Source organism: Anser anser (assembly GCF_964211835.1).
Source record: "Anser anser genome assembly, chromosome: 13".
Classification (NCBI taxonomy): Eukaryota; Metazoa; Chordata; class Aves; order Anseriformes; family Anatidae; genus Anser; species Anser anser.
This window is the reverse complement of record NC_139734.1, coordinates 3,058,475-3,083,755: the sequence shown is the minus strand read 5'-3', so window position 1 is coordinate 3,083,755 and position 25,281 is coordinate 3,058,475. Positions and strand designations below refer to the sequence as shown.

At 37.0% G+C, this 25,281-nt stretch overlaps 1 protein-coding gene across 3 annotated transcripts in view; it reads left to right on the top strand.

The window, feature by feature from the left end:
* Positions 1-2,071: 2,071 nt before the first annotated feature.
* THOC2 (THO complex subunit 2) overlaps positions 2,072-25,281 on the top strand; it is a 54,517-nt gene continuing 31,307 nt past the window's right edge. The window contains exons 1-12 of one of the 3 annotated variants that reach the window (XM_083797021.1): positions 2,072-2,276; positions 8,055-8,113; positions 10,259-10,350; positions 11,393-11,444; positions 13,587-13,657; positions 15,423-15,544; positions 16,385-16,518; positions 18,201-18,367; positions 18,976-19,068; positions 20,873-21,028; positions 24,200-24,372; positions 24,512-24,707. In XM_083797021.1, coding sequence (XP_083653147.1) covers positions 2,215-2,276; positions 8,055-8,113; positions 10,259-10,350; positions 11,393-11,444; positions 13,587-13,657; positions 15,423-15,544; positions 16,385-16,518; positions 18,201-18,367; positions 18,976-19,068; positions 20,873-21,028; positions 24,200-24,372; positions 24,512-24,707 — 1,377 coding nt within the window. In that variant the 5' untranslated portion in view covers positions 2,072-2,214. Of the gene's footprint in view, positions 2,277-7,224; positions 7,245-8,054; positions 8,114-10,258; positions 10,351-11,392; positions 11,445-13,586; positions 13,658-15,422; positions 15,545-16,384; positions 16,519-18,200; positions 18,368-18,975; positions 19,069-20,872; positions 21,029-24,199; positions 24,373-24,511; positions 24,708-25,281 lie in introns of those variants that run through there. The other 2 variants (XR_014571876.1, XM_083797020.1) reach the window with 2 other exon arrangements.

Here is a 25,281-nt window from a genome sequence, read left to right as displayed (position 1 = left end):
CTGTTAGGTTGTTCCATTGTCAAATTACAAAATTCAAGTAAAAGAGAAGTTGGAGTTTTGAAATCTATAGTTGTGACACTGCTGCTGTGATATTTGCATTAGTATTGGAAGACAAAAACTTGTTAATATGAAACACTGTTATAATGAAAATAAGCATAAGGCCGCTATACTGACCTGAAATGGCTTTTCTTATAACCCATAACCAATGGTCTTGATAGCGAAGTGATTATCTTCTAACAAGAAATATATCAACAAGTATGAGTATACACTTTCCATAGATTTTATAGCTATTACTTAAACACTTCTCATAGATTTTATAGCTATTACTTATTACTAGTATAAGCTCAGATTTTCAAATTGTTTCTGTCACATATATTTCTACTTTGTGTGTTATAACTACATTTATCTTCAACCCATTCTGTAATGAATATCCTTTACAAAAGTAGTTTGGTTTCCTTGAATAAACTTGGGATGTAATCTTTTTGCTCCTGCAATGACTAGATGTCTTTAGCCTTCTGTTATTTTCTCAATAGTCTCCTTTCACACTCATCATGAAGGTAAAATTCAACTTGTTCACATTCAGGCCATGTGCAGTTTTGGGATGACATAATGTGCTGCCTGACCAAATTAAGTATTTCTTAACTTATAGATCCTTGTTAGCAACTGAAAGAAATTAAGAAAAGCTTGGGGAGACTTGCAGGGATGTAAAACATGTTGTAAGATGGGCATGTGTATTAGGGATCATGATCACAAGAGAACATCTATGAAGTTGTTTGCTGTACATTTAATAAATATCATAATTTATTAAAATATTTTATCCCCAATCTTGTCAAGGGGTAATGACAAATATTTTAATTTTCAAAATAGTGCCTAAATAGGAATTGAAAAGCTAATTTGATCATTTATTGGTAAAAATGCTGTGTCAACAGGTGAAGAGTATCTGCATTTTATTTTGAAAGATAAAACCTCTACATCTTGCAACATGGTTTACAAAGGATGTGGAGATGGTTCATCATTTTGGACAAGGGTCCCTGCATTTTGAGTAACTAGGGTTATAATTTTTTGCAGTTCCAAATAATTAGGAGAACTGAATGCGTGCACACGCACACGTACTCTTTTGTTCAGTGCTTTCCAAATATGCAGAACTCAAATGACACGTAAAATACCCTGAAAGACTCGTTAAGGGTGACTTAAGCTTCAGGTGCATTGCATTCTGAAAACTGTATCATCATCTTTATTTATGTTATATTCTTTCCTTTAAATTCTAGTTTTGTGTGTCAGCCCTCATTGGTTGGCCATTCTAACTTTGTCCTTTTTGCTCATGTGACAGTGGCTCACAGATCTGTACAAAGCTATGTGGTACTCACACAGTGCCTCGCTTTGGGTCACTGTCAATTAGACGAGTAAATTGCTTACGTGGAAGGCCACATGCGAAAAACGTTGATGTATTTTTTGGAATAAAAGAAACAAGCAGATTGTTTGCTTGTGCTTGTTAACTCGCACCCTTAAATTGAGTCTCTTCTCTGTGACTCCAGCTGAAGAGTTACCCCCAATGCTGTGATGATTTTGGGGAACAGCAATGCAAAACAATGGTTTTGGGGAGCAGTGGCACAAAGCAGTCCTTTATCCCCTTTCCAGAACATGCTTTATTTTCTGAAGAAAATTAAATGTATTACTGCCATCAGTGAATCTGGAATCTGAATTGAGAGCCTAGGATATGAATCGTAATACAATTGTTTAACTGGTCTTAATTTTTATTATTTTTCTGAGGGAGTGACACAGCCCACAAATCACATTTCGCGTGCATTTAACACTTTAAACAAGCCATCTCCGCGCGACCGCTCAGCTCCGTCTCTAGAAGACCACAGCCTGCGTTAATTTCCACAGAATTAGCGAGGGGCCCACCCCTATCCCTACTGAGCCCCCGTTAGTGCCGGGGGCTGCCAAGCAGCGCCCACAGCCTCGGTCAAGCAGTAGCGGCCTTAAGGTCCTGCAACCGTCTGTCGGCGCGCTTGGGGGCTGGGCCACACCCGTACCGGGCGGGGCCACCCGTTTAGGGCGCGGCCTCGCAACCGCGCATGCGTCGTGACCGCGAACGCGCCGTCTCCCCGGGCACAGCTCGCGCGGCTCCCGTCGTGCCCTGCGGCCCGCCGCGTCCCCTCTGACCCGCGGGCGCCGCTCCCCCATCCGGGCTCTCGGCGCCACACGGGGAAGATGGCGGGCGCGATCCCCGCCGAGTGGATAAAGAACTGGGAGAAAGGGGGCAAGAACGAGTTGTGAGTGCGGGGCCGCGGGCTTGGGGGGGAGCAGGGGGGAGGAAAGAGGGGGGCCCGGGCTGAGCGCGGCTGCGGGGGGCGCTGCGGACTTACCGGGGCCGGAGGGCCCAACCGCCGCCCCCCTGGGTCCGGCTCCGCCGCTCGCTGCCGGGCCTCGCCGAAGCTCGCCCCACCGGCCGGGCCTGGCCCGCCCGTTGCCCGAGCGCCCTCTTCCTGCCCTGGGCCGGGTTAGCGGGTGCCGCCCCCCCCCCCCCCCCCCCCCCCCCTTCACTCGGGAGCGTTGTCACCGCCACGGCCTTTCGGGCCCGGGCCTCGGCCCCCGTTCCGTTTTTCTGCCCGTTGGCAGGTGGCCGGCGCTGCGTTCTGTGGCTCGGTCTAGGTGGGGTTGGTTGGCCGGCCCCAGTTATCCTGCGGGGTAACGCCTGGGTGCCAGAGGGTCTGGCTGCGGCTTCCCAAAGCGATCCGGGTGTGCTAGGGGCTTCCTTTTCAGGGCTTTCCCTCTGTTTGTCTTGAGCAATCCCTGCTCGGCAGGTTTGCAAGCCGTGCTGCCTGCTGTGTTCCAGGAGCACTGCTGGTCCGGGGGTTGTTCACCACTTCGTCAATTTCTTGTTACTATGTTACCTGGGACAATAGTGCCCTATTTACCAACCGCATAGCCTTAAATGCTCATTTTTTTAATTCGTCTATTTGCTTTTGCTCTTTGTTGTAACTAAAAAACCCTAAAGTTTCAAACATAGGCATTTGGAGGGTCACTATATGAGATACACTTCTTGATATTCACTCCTTATGTTATTTTCTTTTGTTCATCTATTTTAGAAGGTTGTGCAGCTAGGGTAATAATCTTCCCTATGCATGAAGAAAGAGGTAGTGGTGTAGGGAATAAACAACATAGAGGCTCTCTGCACAAAACTCTATTTTCCCCAGACCCTCCATTTTGTAGTGAAGGGATGCCCCTCTGTAGCCATTGTGTTTGAATTGTGCTAGAACAGTTATTGTGTTGTCATGTCACTTTAACGTGTTTTGATGTGAATGATGCAAGGTGAACAGAAGTCTGTTCAATACCTGGATTTCTAACAACAATAACTTACATGTTCAGGAGCCCCCAAATGATGCTGAAGTTCATATTGATACCCTTTCAGTCTCTCTCTTAAAACTCTTAGGTTTTATGGCAATAACTGAACAATATTTAGGCAACAAGTAGAGCCTTTTTTATTGAACTTGAGTGAATTTCTGTATGAACAACAAAGAATGAAATGTATAAACGGGTACGTCTCTTAAAAATGCCTAAGTGGCTATAATAAAACAGACTCTGGTTTTGTATGGTGTTATTTTGTGAAATTCACTTGATAGTCTCCTTCTATAATGGTTATTAAATCATTTTTTGCTCTATGTATTTCAAATATGATGATGATTTTTGTAACTTCGCTGTTATGGACACGGAGATTGTATGAAGACTGCACAAGGACAGAAACTTTATAATTGATCCGGTAATGACGGTTGCACCATTTGAATTGAATTCTCAGAACTTCAACGGTGGAAGGAACTTTTGGCCATGCTAACACCTTTCATTTCCCCTCCAGCGGTACTCTGTACGCATGACCAGGGAGAAAACGATAACCTGCTGTGGGCCAATAAAATAGGCTAGATTCCTGTATTTGTGGCATTTATTCCAAATTATTTATTCCAAATACTGCTGAAATGCAGTTCCAGACATGATTTTATCAGTAGTTTTCAAAAGAAGCCATCCATTTTAAAGGAAATATGATTGCTTGGATGAGGGCTGTCAATTTTTACAGTGTTAGCTTTATAAATGTGGAATATGCATGAAAGTATTTTCTGGAAGCAAAATAATGTATCTGTAGCCAATATCCTAGACAACTTTTTACTAAACTAAGTTTTTCTGAGAGCGCTTCTTAGTGTTTAACTTAGTCTTTCTTTTTCCAAAGCTTTTAATCTCCCATTTTACTGGAGGAAAATAAAACAGTGCGCTTTCTAAAATGAACCATTTAATAAGGCAGCGTTCTGGAGCTGAACTAGTAGTGACCATTCACTTTGTAGAAATTGTTCTGATTCTTTTTTCAAAGCTGTACATGCTTTCAACTTAATTAACCCAGCTACCAATATGTAATATTTAATACAGATACATGAATGCAGATCATGTGCTAGGTTCAAGCATTCTTTGTTACCAAAATGAAAAATTGGTCAGGATGTGGTCACCTTGTATCTCTTTTTCAGACCCTTCTCTGTCTAAATACACTTTATTAAATTATGTGTATTTGTTTTGCTATTGCAAAAGAGAGATTGAGTTGGCATCTGTGTGACTGCTTTATTATTCTCATCAGTCTAGACTCCTTCTAGACCTATTTGTGTACCCATCTACTGTCCTTTTGTATTTAAATTACATCATTTTCTCCAGTGGCTTCCACGACAAGGTGCTCATCTATGACTGTAGGCCATTGATAATGCACATGCAATCATGCAATGGCAAGCACTTACTGTTACAGGGATATAGTTACTTGTTTTTTTGTGATGGATCAAGTGCATCGAGGACCCTTCAAAGGAGAAGTCCAGCCAAGTACACCGCTGAGCTCGCAGTTTCTGCAGTATATTAAGTTGCAAGATAAACTGAAAAAGCTCAACATTCTGCGAACGTGAAATTTGGAGACGTCTTATAGGCACTCCCAGCATGTTACTTTACTTCCATGAGGAATGTTGTAGCATGAGGAGCAATGTAAGGGCTGAGAGTCAGGAACACAGACCTTGGTTGTAGTTGTGCCGTTCTGACTGCAAAATGCAATTGATTGTGCACAACAAAAGAACTACCCACATCAGTTAAGTTATGCATATACTTCCATATTTGCAGGCACATGTGCTTTATGATAATTACTGCCGTAGACCATGTGTGGGAGTGTAACTGAGTATATAGGACGCTGCGTGTGAGTTGGGAGGCTTAGGCTGGGTTTCTGGCTCTGCTATGCCAACTTGTTCTATAGGTGATCGACACAGCTTCACAGTTCCTGTTTAAACAAATCTACCCAATCTTAATCCAAAACAAATTTGCTTTTGAGACTGATTTTTTCGGAAGTGGTTCTATTTGGTTGTTTTTTTTTAATGTTTACTTTCTGGGTTATCCTGTTATCTATGGCACCTCAAATTTATTACATAATTTTATATTCAAAAGGAATTTAAGTTGTGGTAGAATGGAGAAGTTCTGTGTCCTAAACATGCAGAAATGAGCTCCAAGGTTAGAATAATAAAAGTTTCAAGGGAGCTTTTAACGTTTGGGATATTGAACTGAAAACGAACTAATGAGTTTCCATTTTCTGGGTGTTGTTTAGGTGGGAAAATATTGTAGTGGCTTTTTTTTTTTGCCTGAGTTAGTTAATCATACTAATATTGGTGGGTTTTATTCTACTGAAAAGACGAATGTTCTGATTTTAACTTAGGCACTTAGCTAAGACTAGATGTCATGGTTTGATGGTGCTGGGTGGGAGGGCTTCTGCCTGGTCTTCATTCCTCACTGCATCATTCACTCTGGTGTTTATCTGACCTCTTGGTGGGCTGATTCAGCTTGCAAAGTGGCAGATGACTTGTTTCTTCACTAGTTTTCCACCGGGTTTGTCAGTTGAGTTAACTGATTTAACTGAAACGAGAGCTAGAACTGTGTGGCCAAGGACAGAAAGGAAGGGATGAAGGAGCAGCAAACGTGCTCTTTTTTTCTCTTCAGCGAGCTATGAAAGAGCTGCACTGCCTGCCAGCACCTTCAGGGAAGGTCATCCACCTTTATAGAGGTTGTCTACCTGTATGGGAGAATATAAGCACAGATATTAATTTATATCCAAATATGAATGCCAGCGCATTATTTTCTACCACCAAAATTCCCATGTAGACCTAAGGAAACTTATTATCCCCGTCTCCCAGATTTTTAAGTCATTTTTTCAAATGTAATTAAAAGTGGAAAGCAGATTGCTTTACAGGCTGATCTTTAGTATGACCTATTATATTGATCAAACAGGTCCTGTATTGCTATGAAGTTTTTATACTAGTATTTTGGTATCGCTGGAGATGGGATTGGAAGAGGGTTACAATTTGTATTTTGTATTAACATGTGCTTCAGTGAACTCTTCAGTCCAAGCAGTCAGGGCTGTTGCTACTGCAACCTATGTGATGGTATCATCTTAAGTCGTAGGGGTCATGACGTGCATCTCGGTAGATAATTTTGTAGAATCAGTGGTTTTACTTTCCTGTTATTTGCGTACAGAGGTTAGAAATGAGAGCAGGATAACCTCTTCATTGAGGAGTAGTAATTAATATGAAGAAAAATCTGACTTGAATTAATAGTCTCCAAGAACAGCTGGGAAAATCCATCCACACTTGAGAAATGAGAAGTGCATTTACCATTCATGAAGAATAAAATAAATTTACAGTCCTCTATTTTGCTGTGTCTGTTCAGGTTATTTCAAAACATATTGCATTTTGTTCAATAGCATTAAGAACATCTTAGCCATACCCTCACTTTTGCTGAGCTTGCATGTTTCTGCTGATTACATTATACCTATACGTAAAACTGCCTATTTTCCAGTTGTTTTTTAAGGGTGTATTTACCTTGTAGTTGCTAAATATTGTCCTTTGATTCTTGGAACAGCTGTTTACACCTGCTAGAGAGGTAATAATCTGTACAGGATGCAAATAGAATGAGTGCTGGATTGCTACAGAATCCTTTACAATTTATTTTTCCATGATAAGCCTCTATAATAATTGTACATACCTGCTTTTTTAGATAATGTTGCCTAAAAAATCGCTCACACGGGAAACTGTAGACTTAGCATCTTATATAGGAACACTGTAGCTCTGATACTGTCTTCCGTTTCTGCATGTGAAAGACTTACGATGAAAAATGTGAAGCTTGATTGGAAATTCGCAAACGTGAAGGAAGTTCTTAGGATTTCCCTTAATGTCTGTAATGCGGTAGGTGAACCGCTACCTCTTTTTGAGTGCTGTTGCTTTTAAATGTGAAATTGTTTTTGAAGCCTCATCCTGTAGTGAAAATGTAATGGAAGAGAGAAAATCCTCAGCAGCTTGGGTTGCACATCTGTTTCTAAGCCTTCAGTGTAGTGAAGCCTGCTGCTATTTAAGCATTTATTTTATAATGCAAAGGACTATTATTTTATTGCAGTCTGTGTGGTACTTAGTGTAATTTTTACATATGGCTGATATTTTTGAGGGAGACCTCGATGGTAGCCAAGAAAACATCACAACAGGTCTTTGCAGCCTATGGTGGCTTCTCTTCTTGATGAGAATTTGCACTTAGAGGTAAAGTTCTGCCTCACCCTTGCTAAGACTGCATTTGGAAGACATGCACGTGGTTTAACATTAAAAATTTTGCAGGCCAGAGATTGGAAGTGATGGCAAGTCATAGAAATAGATGAACATTTCCTCACTGTCTAACAGTAGGTTAGTGCTAGCATTTCTATGGCTCCTTAGGTGTACTAATATCACCTAGTTTTCTGACTTTTCTATGTGTAAGCACGTGTAATGTTAGGAAGCATCTTTTTTGAAGTAAAAAGGCCTTATTCTATGTTTGATATATTAGAAGTCTCGTATTTCTTTGCTGTGTAACTCCTCTGAATAAATGTTAATGAAAACTAAAATGTAGTCAGGTATTTAAACTGCCAGAGTTAAAATTATTTTAGCCAGAACAAGAGCCCTGAAACATATGCTGGTTATTCAATGCTAATATCCTAATATCTATATTTTTCATGTTTTCTCTTACTGCAGTTTGCAACTGTGTCGCACTCTCAGTGAAAACAAAAGCCATGATAATGTCGGTTTCAGAGGTAAGTTGTGTGTTCGTTTTTTTCTTCAAATTAAATGAAAAGAAAGCCTGGAAACAGTTGATTATGATACCAGTGTATGTATCTGCTTTGAGTGTTCATATACATTGGCAATTAATGCATGCTAAAGGAGAATCCTACAGGTAGCAAGGCAGTGCAGACATCGCACCTAGGTTTGTCTTCAGATGTCATGATGAGAGATTACTTGGACAGTAGTAGCTGGTGTTAAGGTTGGCTAGTATTTGGTTTAAGCTGTAGAAAGTACAATTCCTTTTTACAAACTCAATATACCACTAGATTTTGTTCTAAAAGCAAGTTATGTAAATACTGATACCTGCAAGTGCGATTGTGGACTGCAGAAAGTAATTTTTACATTACCCATGTTACAGATGCTATCCCTTTTGTTAATGAAAAGCACTGTTGTCTTTAAGTTTTAAATCCTTACTTCAGGAAGTCTTTGAAGTTTAAAGAAAAACTACATTTTGATTTACTCTGCAGAATCTATTGGGAGAAAAGCTTCCATATTGCTAAGACAGCAAATGTTGCTGTGCTGTTTAGGTGCTGATTTGAGTTCTTGCTAAAATAGTCATAGGTGATAGTAATAGCGGAGAAGATAATTTATATTGAAATGTTTTGGTTTACAAGTAACATTAAGAAAGAACAATTTGTTTAGCAAAGCAAATGGGCTATTCCCAAAGCTTTCTAAGAATGGTCACCAGATGTTAATTATTCTAGACCAAGGTTGGCAATTCTTACATTTTTTTTCTTGCTGTCAGAATCTAAGAGATCCAGTGCGAATGACTAGATACACACAGTAGCTATTTTGAAGAAATTATTAAGACAGTAGAAAGGGTTGAAATCCTTCTGGTGATGGGCAGAAAAAAACAACCAAACAAAAAATCAACTGAAAATATTTGTAGTCTGGAGTGAGATACAGAGTTGCTGACTGCTGAGAACTTGAGTCCACATGACCAGGATCCTGTTGAGAAGAGTACACTGACACTTGCAATTCTGTCTTTTAGTTCCAGAAAGACATCTGTTGAAGTCCAGTATACCCCAGGCCTGTGAGGCCGGGTCAGGGTTGGCAGTGTACCTGCATAACAAATTCTCTCCACTACGGGAAGGCACTTGCAGAGACACGACAAAGGCCATGATTATGGCTGCTTTGGGTTCATTGTAAATCTTTAAATTTGGTACTTCCCTAAGCTGTGCTGTTGAATTGGCCTTCAAAGTGGTAAGGGTGTTTTACATAGAACTGATATAGGAACCAATCCTGCTATATTCAGGTCTTGTGCAACTAGTGTTCTTTGCCAAAAGCATTGTTACAAGTAAAAGTAACATGTTTCTTTTTATTATCATCTGTATTTAGTGAAATGACAGTAGTCTGCAGGCCCCAAGTTCTTAATCAGTTGGTTTAAATGAAAATGATTATGATCATTGAAAATGCTATTTATTGAGGAAAATGTGGTACAATTGCAAATTGAAAGCATGGAATTTTAATTTTTTCATGTATTAAAAAGTAGATCAACATTGCTGTTTATTAAAGAACAATCCTTTATAAGTTTACCATAGCTGTTTTTGCAAACACCATATTTAACTTTGCAAGATTTTTCTCAAATGCACCTGTGTTTAGTATTTCAGTGTAATATAAGCTTTTGTTCTTTGGTTGTGAGGGAATTCCATAAATAGTAGTAGTAATAAATCCTGGTTAGACATTTTTCCCCAGTTAAATCTTACTTTCTGCTAGAGAAATGGCTTTTGAAAGTACATCTGTTATAAGAAGGTTAAGAAAAAAAAGTTCTGAACTGAAATATATAATATCCACGTGAATTGTAAGTTTTCTGTTAAACCAACTGCAGACTCAAGTCGTTATGCTCAGGACTGTAGTTTTTCATCCCATTTTACTGTTTTTTTTGTAAACTCTCAGGAAAGTAGATCATCTCTTACTGCCTGCTTATGCGAAGTCTTAAACATTGATGCTCAGATTTAATGTGTCAGTGTCAGTAAAATCCCTCTCTTCGTGAAGGGAAACATGTCCTCGTTACCTGTCAAGTGTCTGAAGACTACAGTATTCTTGTACACATGGTTTCGGAAGTTAGACCAGGGATTACCTAATGCGTTCTTTAATCATCTGTTTTCTTTCAACAGATATCCAACAGGTTTTGTATGAGCTTGCATGTCATGTTGTCAGAGGAAATCTGAAGCATGATCAAGCCTCTAATGTTCTTGGTGATGTTATAGTAAGTTTATATTTGTTTTAATTGTAGACTTACCAAATATTTAGTCTGTTAAGTCAGAATGCAAATCAAGCAGGATAATATTTGAGAAACGTGTTTTTCACATCTAAAAAGTTGTGCTTGTCAAGTCCTTTTTCTTCATCTCTGGGTGCTTGAAGTGTATGTAGGCTGTTAGGGTTTCTGTTTATTCCCTACTTTTTGTGGTGAGGAGTAGTTCTGTTCATTTTAGCATAAACAAATTTTTTAAGGGCATATGAAGACTGAAGTTTTTCATAAATGATAAAAATAGATTTAACTTGCTTATGCAGCATGGCAGTGATGCCACCTACTGGTTTTTGTAATTTATGTTTCTTGTTTACCGTTTTACTATTGAGATGTCCAAGTCCCATGACCACCATTAAAATAATGCTCCTATTCGATGCTACTGTTATTTATTATTGATGCATCTCTATATGTTGCATATAATATACATACGGATATTTATATACTGTAAGTATACTTTTTAATGTAACTTTTAAAGTTCCTTTCATACATATAGAATGCTAATCCTTTCATCTTCTGCATTTGTCATATTTATTGTAGAAGGATACTGGAAATCACAGGAAGGAAAAACAGCTTTTCTAGAGAAGCTTTAGTGTTGTGACATGTAATTTTTTTTTTCTTTTAATTAAAAGCTGATTCTGATTTATCTGCATCTCGCTGTGAAATTTTTGAGGATTTTTGCTTAATATAGAGGCTTTGACAAGGGCAAATATACCTAAGAACTTGTTCTCCCAATTAGTTATTCCTGAATGAGTGCAGGCCTGTGACAGGGCTTAACTAATTACCCATTTATAATTTAAGAAAAAATAAAACCTGTTACTGGTTTGATGCCAGGTTTAATGCTATAAATCAATTACCCTTCTGTATTAAGCAGAAAGGTACTCAACAGTAGGATGCCTCCTCTAGAGCCACTGTTTTCTTTTATGTAACAGAATAATTTATTTTTTTAAGTGTAGTTGCTGGAATTTCTGTATTTACTATGTATGTTATTTTTCCTTGTTAGGAATTTCGGGAAGACATGCCTTCCATCTTAGCTGATGTATTCTGCATATTAGGTGAGTTGTGTTCCCTTCCTTTTCAGTGTTCTGATAGATTTGGAGAAATGCATGCTTTGTACATCTAATTGCTCACTTCTTCAGGAAAACTCATTAGATCTGTATAGCATTACTTTCCTCTACAAAATGTTTGGTTCTTTCTCGGTGTATCTGTATCAAAGTTCTTAATGTCTTTTCTGCTTTGTTCTGTTACAGTTCCTATATGTTTACCTATTAAAGGCAGTGGAAATTGTTCTGTCAAGAAAAGTTAAAGTAGATAGGTTGGAAGAACATTGGATGCTAGCTAATGGAATCAGTGACTTAATGTAGTTATTGTTCATATAAGTATTTTAAATAAATCGGTGCATAATCTTCTGTTCTCAGAATGCATTCTGTAAATATTTCTATCTGCACTGTCATCGTTAGTGAAATGGAGCTTGTACTAGTTGTGCAGAAACCTAAAGGCAACTGGAATTGCTTGCCAAGTTATTATCTGCAAACTGAGCAGGCTTTAAAGATGTATGCCTCTTGTTCTGGTAATAACTTTCAGATTTTTGTGTTGTATAATGCTGATCCAAAGCTGTTTCTGGCACGTTTTTAGAATTTTAATCCTGAATACTTTTTTTCAGATCATACTTTTAATTTCTTGTTCTATGTCTTTTTGTTCTTTTCAACACATTTCAGTGAATTTTGCTGTCAGTCTTTTCGTCACAGGCACTGGTTTGAAGGTGTCTAGGGTCCTCTGTGCTGAGACTATATGTCTCTGTTCACAGCCAATTAAATTTGTATGTGCAGCCTCAGTTCTGTAATATTGAACTGATACATTTTGACTATTTCATTCATAATGTTTCACTCTGTATTTGTATCTTTTTTTTCTTTGTAATAGTTTTTATAGTGCAGTATTGTACTGATATCCTTTGCTTTTGAGCTGGGTTAGACAATTTACTCAGGTTGCTCCTTAAACAGTTTGAATAACTGAAACTAGTGTGTGTCTGCTCCCCCCCCCCCCATATTATGTAGACAGCTGCCCTGCATTTACTAGATTTACTAGCAGCAGAGAAATAGTATAACTGGGAGGTAGGTTTACTCTGGGGACAAATGAAATTTGATATGCTTTCTTGCTTATTTTTCCATGAGTTTCCCCTAACACTTTTTCCCCTCTAAGCTGTGTCTGCTGCTACCAGGATTCTTTTTTCCCCCTTTAATGTAGCCTTCTCTCAGTTACTGTGTCTCCATATATAAGAATTTTGGTTCTTGTTTTTATCCTCTAATCTGTATTCCTTAAACTAATTTTTTTCCTCCAGATTCTTCATGGCTGAGATGCTTGGGTGCAGGGGTCCAGACTGATTTGTCATGTCTGTTCCCTCTGCTGCCACCCTGCTACATCATTGTTTTCCAGTCTGTTTGGGCGTCTCTTTTTCTGATTTTTGTTGTTGTCACTTTGTGGGTCTAGTTTTTCTGTGTATTTTTGTGCTCGTGTCTGTACATATTTATTTATTTTTGGTAATGTCTGCCTTTGATTCTTTGTTTACGGAGTTTTCCACTCCTTTTGCAGCTCCTTGCTTCCTGTAATGAAATGTTTTTTTTTTAGCCACTTTAGGCAGGCATACTTCCTTTGTTTTATGGCCTCTCTTTCCACAGGAATGAATTTCTGAATTGAGTTCAGTCGTTGACAATGCAAAAAGAATGGAAATACAGAATTACAGCTAGTAAAAGACTGCAGACAGCAGTTATTCTGAAGACAAGGGAAAAGAGACTAGAACGATGTGACATTAAAGCTAGGGTCACCCAGTTCTCTTCAGCAATTTGTATTTCTATTTTCTTGCTTATTATTCATTCTTAGTGTTTACCATAAACCTCATTCCAACAAAGAAAGGGAAAAGAATTATGATTATGACATTCCTCTGGTTTCTGTTCTACCTTTCTGTGAGATTTGTGCATGTGTGAGATTTGTCATTGAAATATTACGGGGATCTCAAGGTGAATGAGTAGCTGCAATGTTACAGGCAGCTAGTGTGTTAAAAACAAGCTACTTTGCGTTGTGTCGTCATGAGCATTTATTGCAATAGTTAAGAATAGAAGAAACTTGTAAATTCCGTGAAGGTGACAGAGGCAAATTTCCACAAATAACGTGTGTTTCTTTCTCCTCTTCCTTTCTTCTAGATATTGAAACAAGTTGTTTAGAAGAAAAAAGTAAGAGGGATAATTTTACTCAACTGGTATTAGCCTGTTTGGTAAGTTCAGTTGCACTTACAAATTCTTTTGGTAAACGTATATGCCAAAATCTGTTAAGAAAGAATAGATAATCTTAAAACTACGTTGTTGCAGTTTTGTTTTTTGAGGAAGTCTGTTAAAATGTTTTTAACAACTTGAGGAATTATACACAAAGAAGTATTTTTTTTAGCTGTTTTGTATTGTTGACAAGATGGTTCAGGCTGAACGTGTTTTTAATCTAGTTTAGAAAATGGCATAGGTAGACCTGTTGTTTCATCAGATAGACCAACCTTTGGGTTCTTTTTTAAAGGAATTAACTCACTGAGCTTGTTATTTTCTCCGCTGATTTCAGGAGAAAATTATTGTGTATGTACTGTTGCTTATTGACTACAGTTCATAACGGATGGCTAAGCAGTTTGAATGCTGATAATATACTTTTATTGCAGTCAGTCTATTCCTTCCTATGGATTGAAACTTTTCATTTGTATCTTCCATATTGTTAGTCTGGTCAGGGAGGTCTCCTTAGGTTAGCTTTATCCATCATAGAAAAATAAACTACAATTTAATATATATATATAGGTAACTTGTTCTTCTTGCTGCTGACCTTGAGTTTAGATGCAGCCCAACCTGCATGAAAAATTTACTTTCCCATTTTCAAAAAACATTGTTTTAGTTTTAGTGTTATAGCCATTTGGACCTACAGATTTAATGTAGCTCAAGATTGTAAGATGCAAAGCTGCTTGTATGTGAGTAGTTCATTTAGTTTCCTGTTTTTAATGCAGTGCAAAATATTTAGGGACATCCAGGAGTTCTGTGACCAAACAAACTTCTCATGCAGTAAGGCTGCTGCATTGTTTGTTTAATGAATACTTTTTGGATTGGGGAAGAATATAGCATGGAGACAAGAAATGATGAAGTGAGCACTTGCAGCTATGATACATGCCATCAGAAACAAACACTGTTTCCAGGAATGAGATGTAACACAAGTAACTTTGATCCAGAGTTTTGTCCTGCAATGTGAATTTGAACTTTTAATGTTCCTAAAAGCATGTTTGCTGATTTTTTTCTCGTTTCCTCAATGAGAATTAAAAAAAAAAAAATTATAAAATATGTATAAGAGAAGTATTGGGAGAACGCTGGGAATTAGATCTCTTACTAGACTAACTGATTAAGCAGGAAGTGGTTAAACTTTTCCTCTTTCTGCATTTTTCAGCTATGTTAGCTGACTTGGTACTTCTTTCTACATACCTTTATCACATGCGTTATGGGTAGAGTAATATAGTCTAGTTGTTTGAATCCTTTAAGGAAGTAGTTTTGAGAGAGTGTAAGTTTCCTCCCTTCTCAGTTAAACAAATTTTGCTTCTGCAGTACATTTTGTGTTATATTCTCCTTTATGCAACCTACTCTTGCCTTTTGAAGTGGCATTCCTAGCCATCTGGAATAAGCTTGACTTGTAGGAAAAATCAGCGTAAGAAAATAAGGCTTCTTTCAGCATATTGAGAGAGTGGGTTTAAGCTTTGTAATATGCAGTTCTTGTAATAACATCCGTAGATGCTAAGCAGTGTATACTTTGTAACCAGCAGTTAGACTCTACAGCTTGCTTATTCAAGGTGTTCTGTATATAAAGTGTACCCTTGTAAAATTCTAGTTCTAGTTAAATAGTTTCTCAGTTGTATTCACTTCTAAATGCATTCTGCCTCAAACTTAGTGTGAGGGTATATGATATGTATGTTTCTACGTGTTCATGACTGGCAAATCTGATGTGTATTCTTGGTCTTTCTTTAGTATCTTGTATCTGATACTGTCCTAAAGGAGCGTTTAGATCCAGAAACACTGGAATCACTAGGACTTATCAAGCAGTCTCAACAGTTCAATCAGAAATCTGTTAAAATAAAGACAAAGCTATTGTAAGTTTTGGGGTAAGGGTTTTCTAGAGAGTGGGTGGGGAAGGGCAATGCTAATTAATCTGGTAATAATGCTTTCTAAAAAAAAGCTTCTTGTAATAAAATACTGTTTTTTCTTTAAGAAAAATGTTCCATTGCACTCTAACAAGTCACTGACAATAATAGAACATCATTAGCCCTCTTATATTTCTCAAGCATGTGAATGCTAAAACCTGTTTTAACTTCACTTATTGCTATGACCTTTTCTTTGCTACAGTTGTCCTGTATGTACAGATTAAATACTTAATCTTTCATTTTATTTGTAATATAAATTTATTAAGTATGAGCATATATATCTTTTTGCTGTTACATCAATTAAGCATAGGTATTTGATGTTCCCATAAATAAGCAAAAGCAGTTATGTTAATTTTGGCAACACTCTCTATAGATTTTTGTGAATGTATTTTTTTTTGCATTTGCATCCAATGCTTCAGTCTCTATATTAAAGAAGAGCATTTAAAACTGGAATAGGTCCTTACTCACAGACTGATAAGGTGCTGAGTAGTTCTTCAGCATAGCATGTAAGGACAAGCTTTATTGTTAGTGCTAACATAATCTAGCTTCTAAATGGTCTGCATCTGAAATACAAGAAGAGATGGATCTATTTGGAGAGTGCTTGCTGCCTTGCAGATATTTGTCGTACTGCATTATCTCATTTTTGCAATAGCTGATAAAAACTGCAAGTTCTTGAAAATATATTTGAAGTTAACATTTTATATAGCAAGCTTAATATTCATAAGAACATGAATAAGCTTTCACTGTGGATGTGTTAAACAATAGTGTTTAACTTCTGTTTATTTGCAGTTATAAACAACAGAAATTTAATCTCTTAAGAGAGGAGAATGAAGGTTACGCCAAGCTGATTGCAGAGCTGGGGCAAGACTTATCTGGAAATATCACTAGTGATTTAATCCTTGAAAATATCAAATCTTTAATAGGTAAGGAATTTGTTGGAGGAATATGGGTACTGATTTTCTTAAATGGTCTTGCAACTGTAGAGGGTGACCTTAGACTACTGTTTGAGATCATCTGGGAATCAAATAACATGATACAGGCATGTAGTGTGGTAGTAACGTATTGGCAGACCATCTTCGATTGGATTATGAAATTTGGATGCTCCTGTTTCTTTGGCAAAGTTGATTTTTGGGAATGTTGTGTAGTTAAAAATTAGATACTAAATGTATAGTACAGTCCCAAATGTGACTTTGATCAATTTCAGCAGCTACTTGAAGAGTAGTGTTTTTTGAGGATGTTCTTGATATCTCTTAGCAGGAAGATTAGAAAGTAACAAAGTAATGTGTTTTGCTATTTTAAGGTACTGAACTCAATGCATGAATATCCTTTTAATCTTGAAGGAGCTGAACAACTGGTTCTTTATAAAGAGACATGAGTAGTAAATGTTTCTCCTTTGTCTAGTTCAATTTGTGATTTTTTTTCCATATATCTAAATTTAGTAGTAATAGGGTCACAATAAAATTGCAAAATACATTTGAAACAGGAAATGTTGTGTAATTCTCCATATTTTAGACTTCCTTTTTGCACAAAGAGTTTTATAATATATTAATGTTCGCACCATTTCCTGTTCTATACAGTGCCAGTGCAGTCGTGGTCCAGAAGATGTGCTAGTATTTTATAAAGATAATTTTCCATCTGTCACAAAATTTTGCTTGAGACTGTCAAATCCCTGTAGTAATACTACTTGCTTTGGAAGAGAGCTAGATAATAAGATGGTTTTTGGTGGTTATTACAGTAAAAAATACACATTCAGTTTGAGGAATTGCATAACAGTATTTTTCTGTCTTCTGCAGTTTTAGGATTTGCAGATAGACTTCCTATAAAATGTCCAATTTTCTAAAGTACTGATTTGCAGGAGGTCCTGACATAGTGGAAATAGCTTCTGGGGAAAGAAAGACTGATGTAATTACATAGCGGCGTAGTGGATGTGCATGGATAACGTTTTTTCTCATGGTACAAAGAAGAAAATAGCGTAGATGTGGATTCTTTTGTTATAAATAATAGTATTTATTTTGTGGCAGAAAAAGTTTAGTGAAATACAGATACTATTTCAACACTGGCTTAAGTTGATCTATATCCTTGCTCTTGCTCCCTTAAAATAAACAAGCAGTTCTCCCTATTGCTAGCAGCAATGCTGAATTGGCACGACAGTGTAACCAGATGGGTCAGGATTTAGCTGCAAACTTGAACACTTCTTTGGGGTGTAAAATAATGCTTTGGGTTTACATGGCTCATTGATGCAGCTGCATGAATACGTGTGGCAACACAAGGAGAGAGGAGGAAGTCTGTGCCTTCTGCTGGCACTATGGGATTAGTGAAATTTGTTTTGTACTTCTTAAATGCTGAACTTAAGATGGTAACTTAAAATTTCTGTGTAATCTGAATTGAAAGTCCTGTTGAATGCCTTTTGCCTGGTTTAGTACTAGACACAAGTCAAAATGATCGGTGTATTTAGAGGTGATCCAGATTATTTTGTTGTATGTAATTCTTTTCTGTTAAAACTTCGCCTTGATTAAATTTTAAAAATTAATGCATTTGTAGATTAGTAACAGAATGAAGATGAGAAGTAGTGATATTAAGCTTTTCTACTGTTCTTTTCCACTAGGATGTTTTAACCTTGATCCTAACAGAGTTTTGGATATTATCCTGGAAGTCTATGAGTGCAGGCCTGAGTATGATGATTTCTTTGTACCACTGATAGAGTCGTACATGTACATGTGTGAACCACAAACTTTATGCCATATCCTTGGGTTCAAATTCAAATTTTATCAGGTAATGTATTTCTTAATTATCTTCATCATTGGTTGGTTATGTAATGAACTGCAGTCAGTGATAACAGACATCTGCTGTAGTGTTTTTAGCATGGAAATTAATATATGTTGTAGAATTCCAGTTTTAAAAGCAATAATTTCATTATTTGAATAGAATTTTATAATGTATTTTTGAGGAAAATGCTTTCAGCTGCCTGTCTTGAGTTATGGTCAGTCAGCAATCTTGATCATGACACCTTCCATTTGAAGGTGTATAGTTATATAAGGACTGGCATTAACGAAGAAACTGTACCTTATAAATAAAAGACTTGTCCACAGGAGTAGAGAGCATGTTTGCAAGGTGGTTAATATTTAAGAGAATATTCGAGCAGATTTTTGAAGTATGGTATAGAATTGCATACAAGCACCACGAGATGTGGAGATAATTAAATCTTACAATTTCTGAAAAATCTGATTGCTTATTGCAGTTAAGTCTAGCTATAAGGCAATATGGCTTTGGAGTAGTAGCAGGTGTAACTGACATGGCAGCAAGGGGAACAGTGTTGATGAAATTTCATTTGTTTTCATGTCTTTTCCTTTCTTTTAAATTTGTAATCTTGTGTTCTTTAGGATCCAAGTGGTGAGACGCCTCCTTCCTTATACAGAGTTGCTGCTGTGCTGTTGCAACATAATCTGATAGATTTGGAAGATCTTTATGTCCATGTAAGTGACAGTGCTACTTGGTCAAATGCCAAAACGAAGAATTATTTTTTAAAAAGTGTGCTAGATATCTTGTCCTATTCCTAAAGCTTAAGACTCATGACATACCTTGTAGTACCTGTGTATGTACATTTAATATCCTTTAAATTTCCCAACACTTTGTAATGTCACATATTCAAACAAGCACACACTGAAGTATTAAAGAGGATAGGCCTTCTTTGAATTATCTGTGTAGTATCTTCCAGGTTTGTTTAACCTCCTGCCTGGATTAGGAGACGGGAGGTAAGTGATAAGAGATTGGTTTTAAATGCCTTGAGTAACCTTCCTCAAAAACTAGACCCTTGGAGTGTTTTCACTTTTGAAAATTTTTGAAGAAAGTGATAGGATGATTAACAGCTTACCTTTTTTTAATAGTATATTTTTTAAAAACTCATATATACATATTCACGAATCTGTCTGTAATTTAACCTACAAGAATTCTGAATTGTTAGCCTGCAAGAGCAAAATGAAGTTGCACGTTCAGATTTAATCTGAGAGATTTATCCTCTCCAGTCTGGCACTCTGTCAACCAGCCAGCATACTAATTTGACGGATGGTAAACAGAATGTTAGAGTTATCAAAATATTTTTACATTATGCACCAATTTTTAATTTCAGAATATCCATATATTTCAAGGCTCTTAAGTCTTCCACTGAAATCAAGCAAATGAGCTCTAATTACAGCTATGGAAATTTTGGAATGTAGTTCTGCTGTTAATTTGTGTGGCAGTTAATAGCGTCACTCACAATCTGACTTGTCAATTACTGTCTCTGGCTTCATTATTTTTTTGGCTAAAAATATGTCAGGTGGAGCAGGAGTGGGAGTGAGTATCTCAAATAATCAGCGTGGGGGGAGGAATGTGTGATGGTAATGCTAGTTTGTTAAGGAATGTTGGTGAGGTTACAAAATGAATGCCTCGATTCAGGTTAAGAAGGCCTGTGCAATCTCAGCTGGATCCTGTATAGGTATTTGTGTTTTTTGCCAGTCTCACAGTGGGAACGGCCCCTGCATCTATTTGTACTGCTCACCTTTAGTCACGTTGATTCTCAGCCTCATTTGCAATCTGCTTTCATTCCAGAATTTTCTCTGCCAGTCTCGGTGTCTATCTTTGACTGCGTGTTTGGCATGGCATTTTCCTCTTCTCAGTCAGGCTTAATTTCATGTGATATGAGAGTTTCATGAAGATAATTAACATACAGGTGCTGAGCATTAAGTGGTATATATTGTGCAGCTTCTGTGCAGCAGCAGCTGTCAGGCTTACACTTTACATCAAGAATGTCCTTGCTCCCCTGCCCCACAGTCGTACAAGAACCGTTGTTTGCTTTTATTTATGCACACAGGCATGTACGTAACAGGCATTAGGTCCTATAGATATGATTTGTTACTTTTCATTCCACTTTAGGTATTTCTTGGTGAATCTTAATAGATTATTTACATTATTAAGTGACAAGGGTGTAACTCTTTAAACCTTTCCAGGTGGGAGAAGAAAGAATCTGAAGTTCTATGTTTTTGGTGGAAAAAGGGGAGCTTATGCAACCAGTTTTTGGGAGGAAAGTGAACAATGTTATTGTTCATCTGTCTTTGATTTCAGAAGTCTGTTAATAGCATGCTTCCTTGTTGGGATTATGATAACAAGAAAAATCTTCCAAGGAATGTTTTATCTGATTAGTATTGAGGAAGGACACAAGTGTGGCTTGGGCCTCTGGTGTTGAAAAGCAGGAGTAGCTAACTTTCATTTTCAGAAATCACGTTTGTTCTGTTTTCTTAGCTTCTTCCAGGGGATAATGCCATCATTGAAGAACACAAGCGAGAGATAGTGGAAGCTAAGCAAATCGTCAGAAAACTTACAATGGTTGTCTTATCCTCTGAAAAGACTGAGGAAAAGGAGAAGGAAAAAGAAAAAGAGGAGGAGAAAACTGAAAAGGTTAGTGTCTGTGAGTAGCTTCTTTTCCAGGAAAACAACTTTAAACGGAACATAGTCATTGTCATGAAAATATATTTTTTTCAAACAAATATAAAAATACAGGTATCCAAGTATCTGTTCTTGGAAGGCTTTGTCTATCTTCTGATAGCACTTGATTTATGCTAAAAGTTCAAGCATGTTCTTTGGGATTTGTTCTGGATTTCTGTACGTTTTAGGCTTTTGGTTCCTTGTCTAATTAATTAATATGATTCCTCCTTTTTGTTGTATCAGCTCCACAGTGTGTGTACCGGCATTCATGTACTTGAGAGTCTTTTAAAAGCTTTGTCTTCTAGGTCTTACGTTGTAATCGTAGTTGATACCTTAAGGATGCAGACATAAAATGCATTCTTTATTTCTCCCAGTCAAGAATTGGGATGAAAAAAATTGCCAAACTTAAGAATGCTAGTATAATTAGCCTCCACTGTAGAAAAAGTTTTAATTGTACATATTCTATGGAAACTGTCCTTTGTGCTTTCCATTAGACCTGTATCTTTGTCTGTGTCAGTGTATACTTATTTAAGGTGCTACTGTGTCATGTCTTGTCCATGTTGCCCTAGGTCTAACTTGCTTCGTTGTTTTTAAGCTTAGCAGTTATTTTAATTTTTGGGGAGCCTGTTTTCCTCTTCATTTCAGAGTTGTAACCACTGCTGAAATACCCTTTTTTTTTTCAAAGGTAAAAAAAAATTGCTACTTTCATTTGATAGTTTGAATAATGGAAAGGGTGGACAAGTCCATCAGTATTGATAACTCCTGCTCTTAATGTTCTGTATCCTTCTGGGTTCATTATATCCAGCTGTTTTGTCTACTTATTCTCATTTGTTCTACCTTACCTTGATTCTCTGCATCTCTGACCTTCCTTCCTCCTCTTTTTTTTTTTGCCTAGCTTGAAAAATCTAATTTCTTTCTTGTTCCTTAGGCAGCTGATATAATCACCGCTCTCTGGTGCTCAACTGCAGTCACATCTGCTGCTTAAACTGATTCCTTTCACTAGCTTTAATTTTTGACCTCTTTCCCCATTCATTATCTCTGTATTGCTTTTTATTAAACGACATTGCTTTGGTCTGTCTTTTCTACAGTCAGATGAGCTGCCTGGCCTTTTCTGAAGCTCACATGTCATAACGTTCTGATGGAAGATCGAACTCTCGATTGGACATAGGGAGCATATACATTGCTCAGTAATGTCAGAAGAATTAAGAGTGTGTTCTTGTGGCTAAGCTTTATATTTAAGAACTAGGGAATTTTAAGCTCTACCAAAAACTGCAACATTTTTTGAAGCATTACAGTGATGAGTAACAAAGTCAGAGTCTGTGTGGTGGGAAGATAAAGAGCTGTACCTAAGCAATTTCTCTGACTCTGAATTTCTCTGAATGCATGCTGTTTCTCAAAAGGCTTGTTTCTGTAATAGTGTTTTTGTATGTTAGCTATGCAATTCGTAGCAATGAGGAACGACAGGTTCCAACACCGTTGGCAGTCCCAGCATGAGTGATTTTTATCCAGTATGCAGTCTTAACATACTATTTTTGATATGGTACTGTGAAATACATGCCTGGATAAGGGAGAAAAATGTTTAACAATTACTGGCTTAACTATTTTTTTAAATTCGTGAAGTTCTGTCCTTTGTAAGTAAAATGTATTATTGTCTCATGACTCTTAATATGAATAGTGTTGTCAAATGCATCATCTACTCTTGCCTTTTGGGATGCATTTGGTGTAACCAAATAATGGTGAAAACAGACAGAGAGGGAGATAAAAATTCTTGAGGTCACAGAACTCAACAGTATGATGAGATTTGACAGAAAGTCTAGACCGACTCTTTTCTGTCATATGTGCTTTTGCTGTTGGAGAGTATGTTACAGAAGAGCACGCTTATTTAAGGACAGACACGGTCAAGCAGTGTGTATATGTAAGCAGTGCCTGCTTTGGAAATGAAGCAATATTCATTTCCATAGAAAGACTGTGTGACCTGAAACATGGATTCTAATACAGTAGTAATCACCTAACAAGGCAATTTGGTAGTATCAAACTTTATTATGGTAATACCAATTAAATAATTACGACTTTTGATATTTTAAACAACATGACTTCTAAGAAGTCTGTAATTTTGAGTGTGGGTTTCAAGCTTCCTGCTTATACTGAACAAGGAAAAGTGTTTAAATGCTTCAGTGAAGGATTAGTGTACCCTTTTGTTAACACAGTATAGATTGACTTTAAAAATACAAGCCCTGGCGTCAGAGGAACTTTGGTACTGCATGGTAAGGAGTTGCATGGTGAAGTAATACTAGTGTATGCATTTCTGTTTGCACATGTACCTTTTCCATCTTCAAGAGGCTGATTCTGTTCTGATGTATGGATATGTATTTTTCTTGAAGAAAAAGTGAAGCTTCATTACTGTGTGATTTCAGTATGAATATTGTGAATATCTGTGCATTTTTTGCTCTGAAAATTTCCTCTGCTTGTTGTTACATACTATACTGTTCGATGTTTTCATAACTATCAGAAAAACACAGTTGTTTATAACACAAGTGTTATAAACAGTTTTAAAAGGAAACAAAGTCCATGCAAACGATACATGATTTAAATTTAATTTTTCTGTAGTCTTGCACTTAAAACTAGATTCTTCTAGAGTAGGTGTCAGTGTGAAACTTAGGATATGAGCAAACTAAGAGACAAGGAAGTTTGTTTTTAGATCTAGTTTTGCTAAGTACTTTATTTGGAAAAAAGTTAAGAAATTCATATTTTCAATCCAGAGTAACACACTGTGCCAAGGATTCTTACATGCTTGCTTTGTTCTTAAAATGTCATGTAAAGAAGCAACCTGTAATAGATTGTGACATATTGAAAAGTACGTGATCAGACATATTTCAGAGCTCAGTGTCTTTAACTTCATTCTTAAGTTTTTCTTTAGGATGTTAGATTCTAGGTGGACTGGTTTATTATTGCTTTTGAACTGTTCTTGTTGCGTAAATGTCTAGCTGAATTTTATGTTTTTACTTTATATATAATATATATAAACTAGTATTTAGTCTGCATAATATTTTTCTGGAATTTCTTGTGGACTACAGCTGTGTGCTACTTAAGGAAAAATATTAGATTTTATGAAAAGACTTTGATTAATTGTTCATTTTCTTGCAGCCTCCTGATAATCAGAAGCTTGGTTTATTGGAAGCTTTATTAAAAATTGGTGATTGGCAGCATGCACAAAGTATTATGGATCAGATGCCTCCATTTTATGCTACTTCACATAAGCCTATTGCAATTGCCCTTTGCCAGCTTGTGCATGTGACAATTGAACCTTTGTACCGCAGGTAAAGTAAAAGCTAGATTTCTGTTGCTAAAGAGTGGGAAAACTACATAAAGCTTACAAGCATGAATTCACTAGTGAGCCTAACTGTATTTGTGTCTAAATATTTTTTTCATGCAAAATGCCTTACATCTTATTTTCAGGGTTGGTGTACCAAAAGGGGCAAAAGGGTCACCAATTTCTTCTTTGCCAAACAAGAGAGCACCAAAACAAGCAGACAGCTTCGAAGACTTGAGAAAGGAAGTGTTCAACATGCTGTGCTACCTTGGTCCTCATCTCTCCCACGATCCCATTTTATTTGCTAAAGTGGTGCGCCTTGGAAAAGCATTTATGAAAGAGGTTAGTAAGACAAAAAAAAATAAACATTCCCACATGTATGTTGAAGACTTGGTCATGTGACCTGTTTTAAAAGGCTACGAAGTTTTTGTTCTGAACTTCATTGGAATATAATTAGAAGCTCAGACAGAGGCTAGTGAATTTTGCTACCTTTCTGGCAACTTGCTCTTTGATTAACTATTTTGTTTTATTTTCCAAGTCAACAGTAGAGGTTTCTCTCTATTTTTTTATTAATATCAGTTCTGAGAAACTTTGGAATTCAAAGTCTTTGAAATACCTTTTTATTATTAAAAACAAAACAAAAAACCTTGAAAACCACTATATTTCCCGGCTTTTAATTTTAACTTATGAAGTGAAGCACTTGATGATTGGTTGATTTAAATGGTATTCAAGGGGGGAATTTTCAGTTTTAAAAGTTCAAATAAAAATACTGTTGATTTTGGCTACAGCTAAAAAATATTAGAATGTCCGAAGTGTACATTGTCAACATACCTAGCTGAGGGGTAGCTGTACTTGCTGTCCAGCTGTATTTGGAGATGTGCAAGTAAGAATGTAGATAGATGTTAGGATTGAAGTT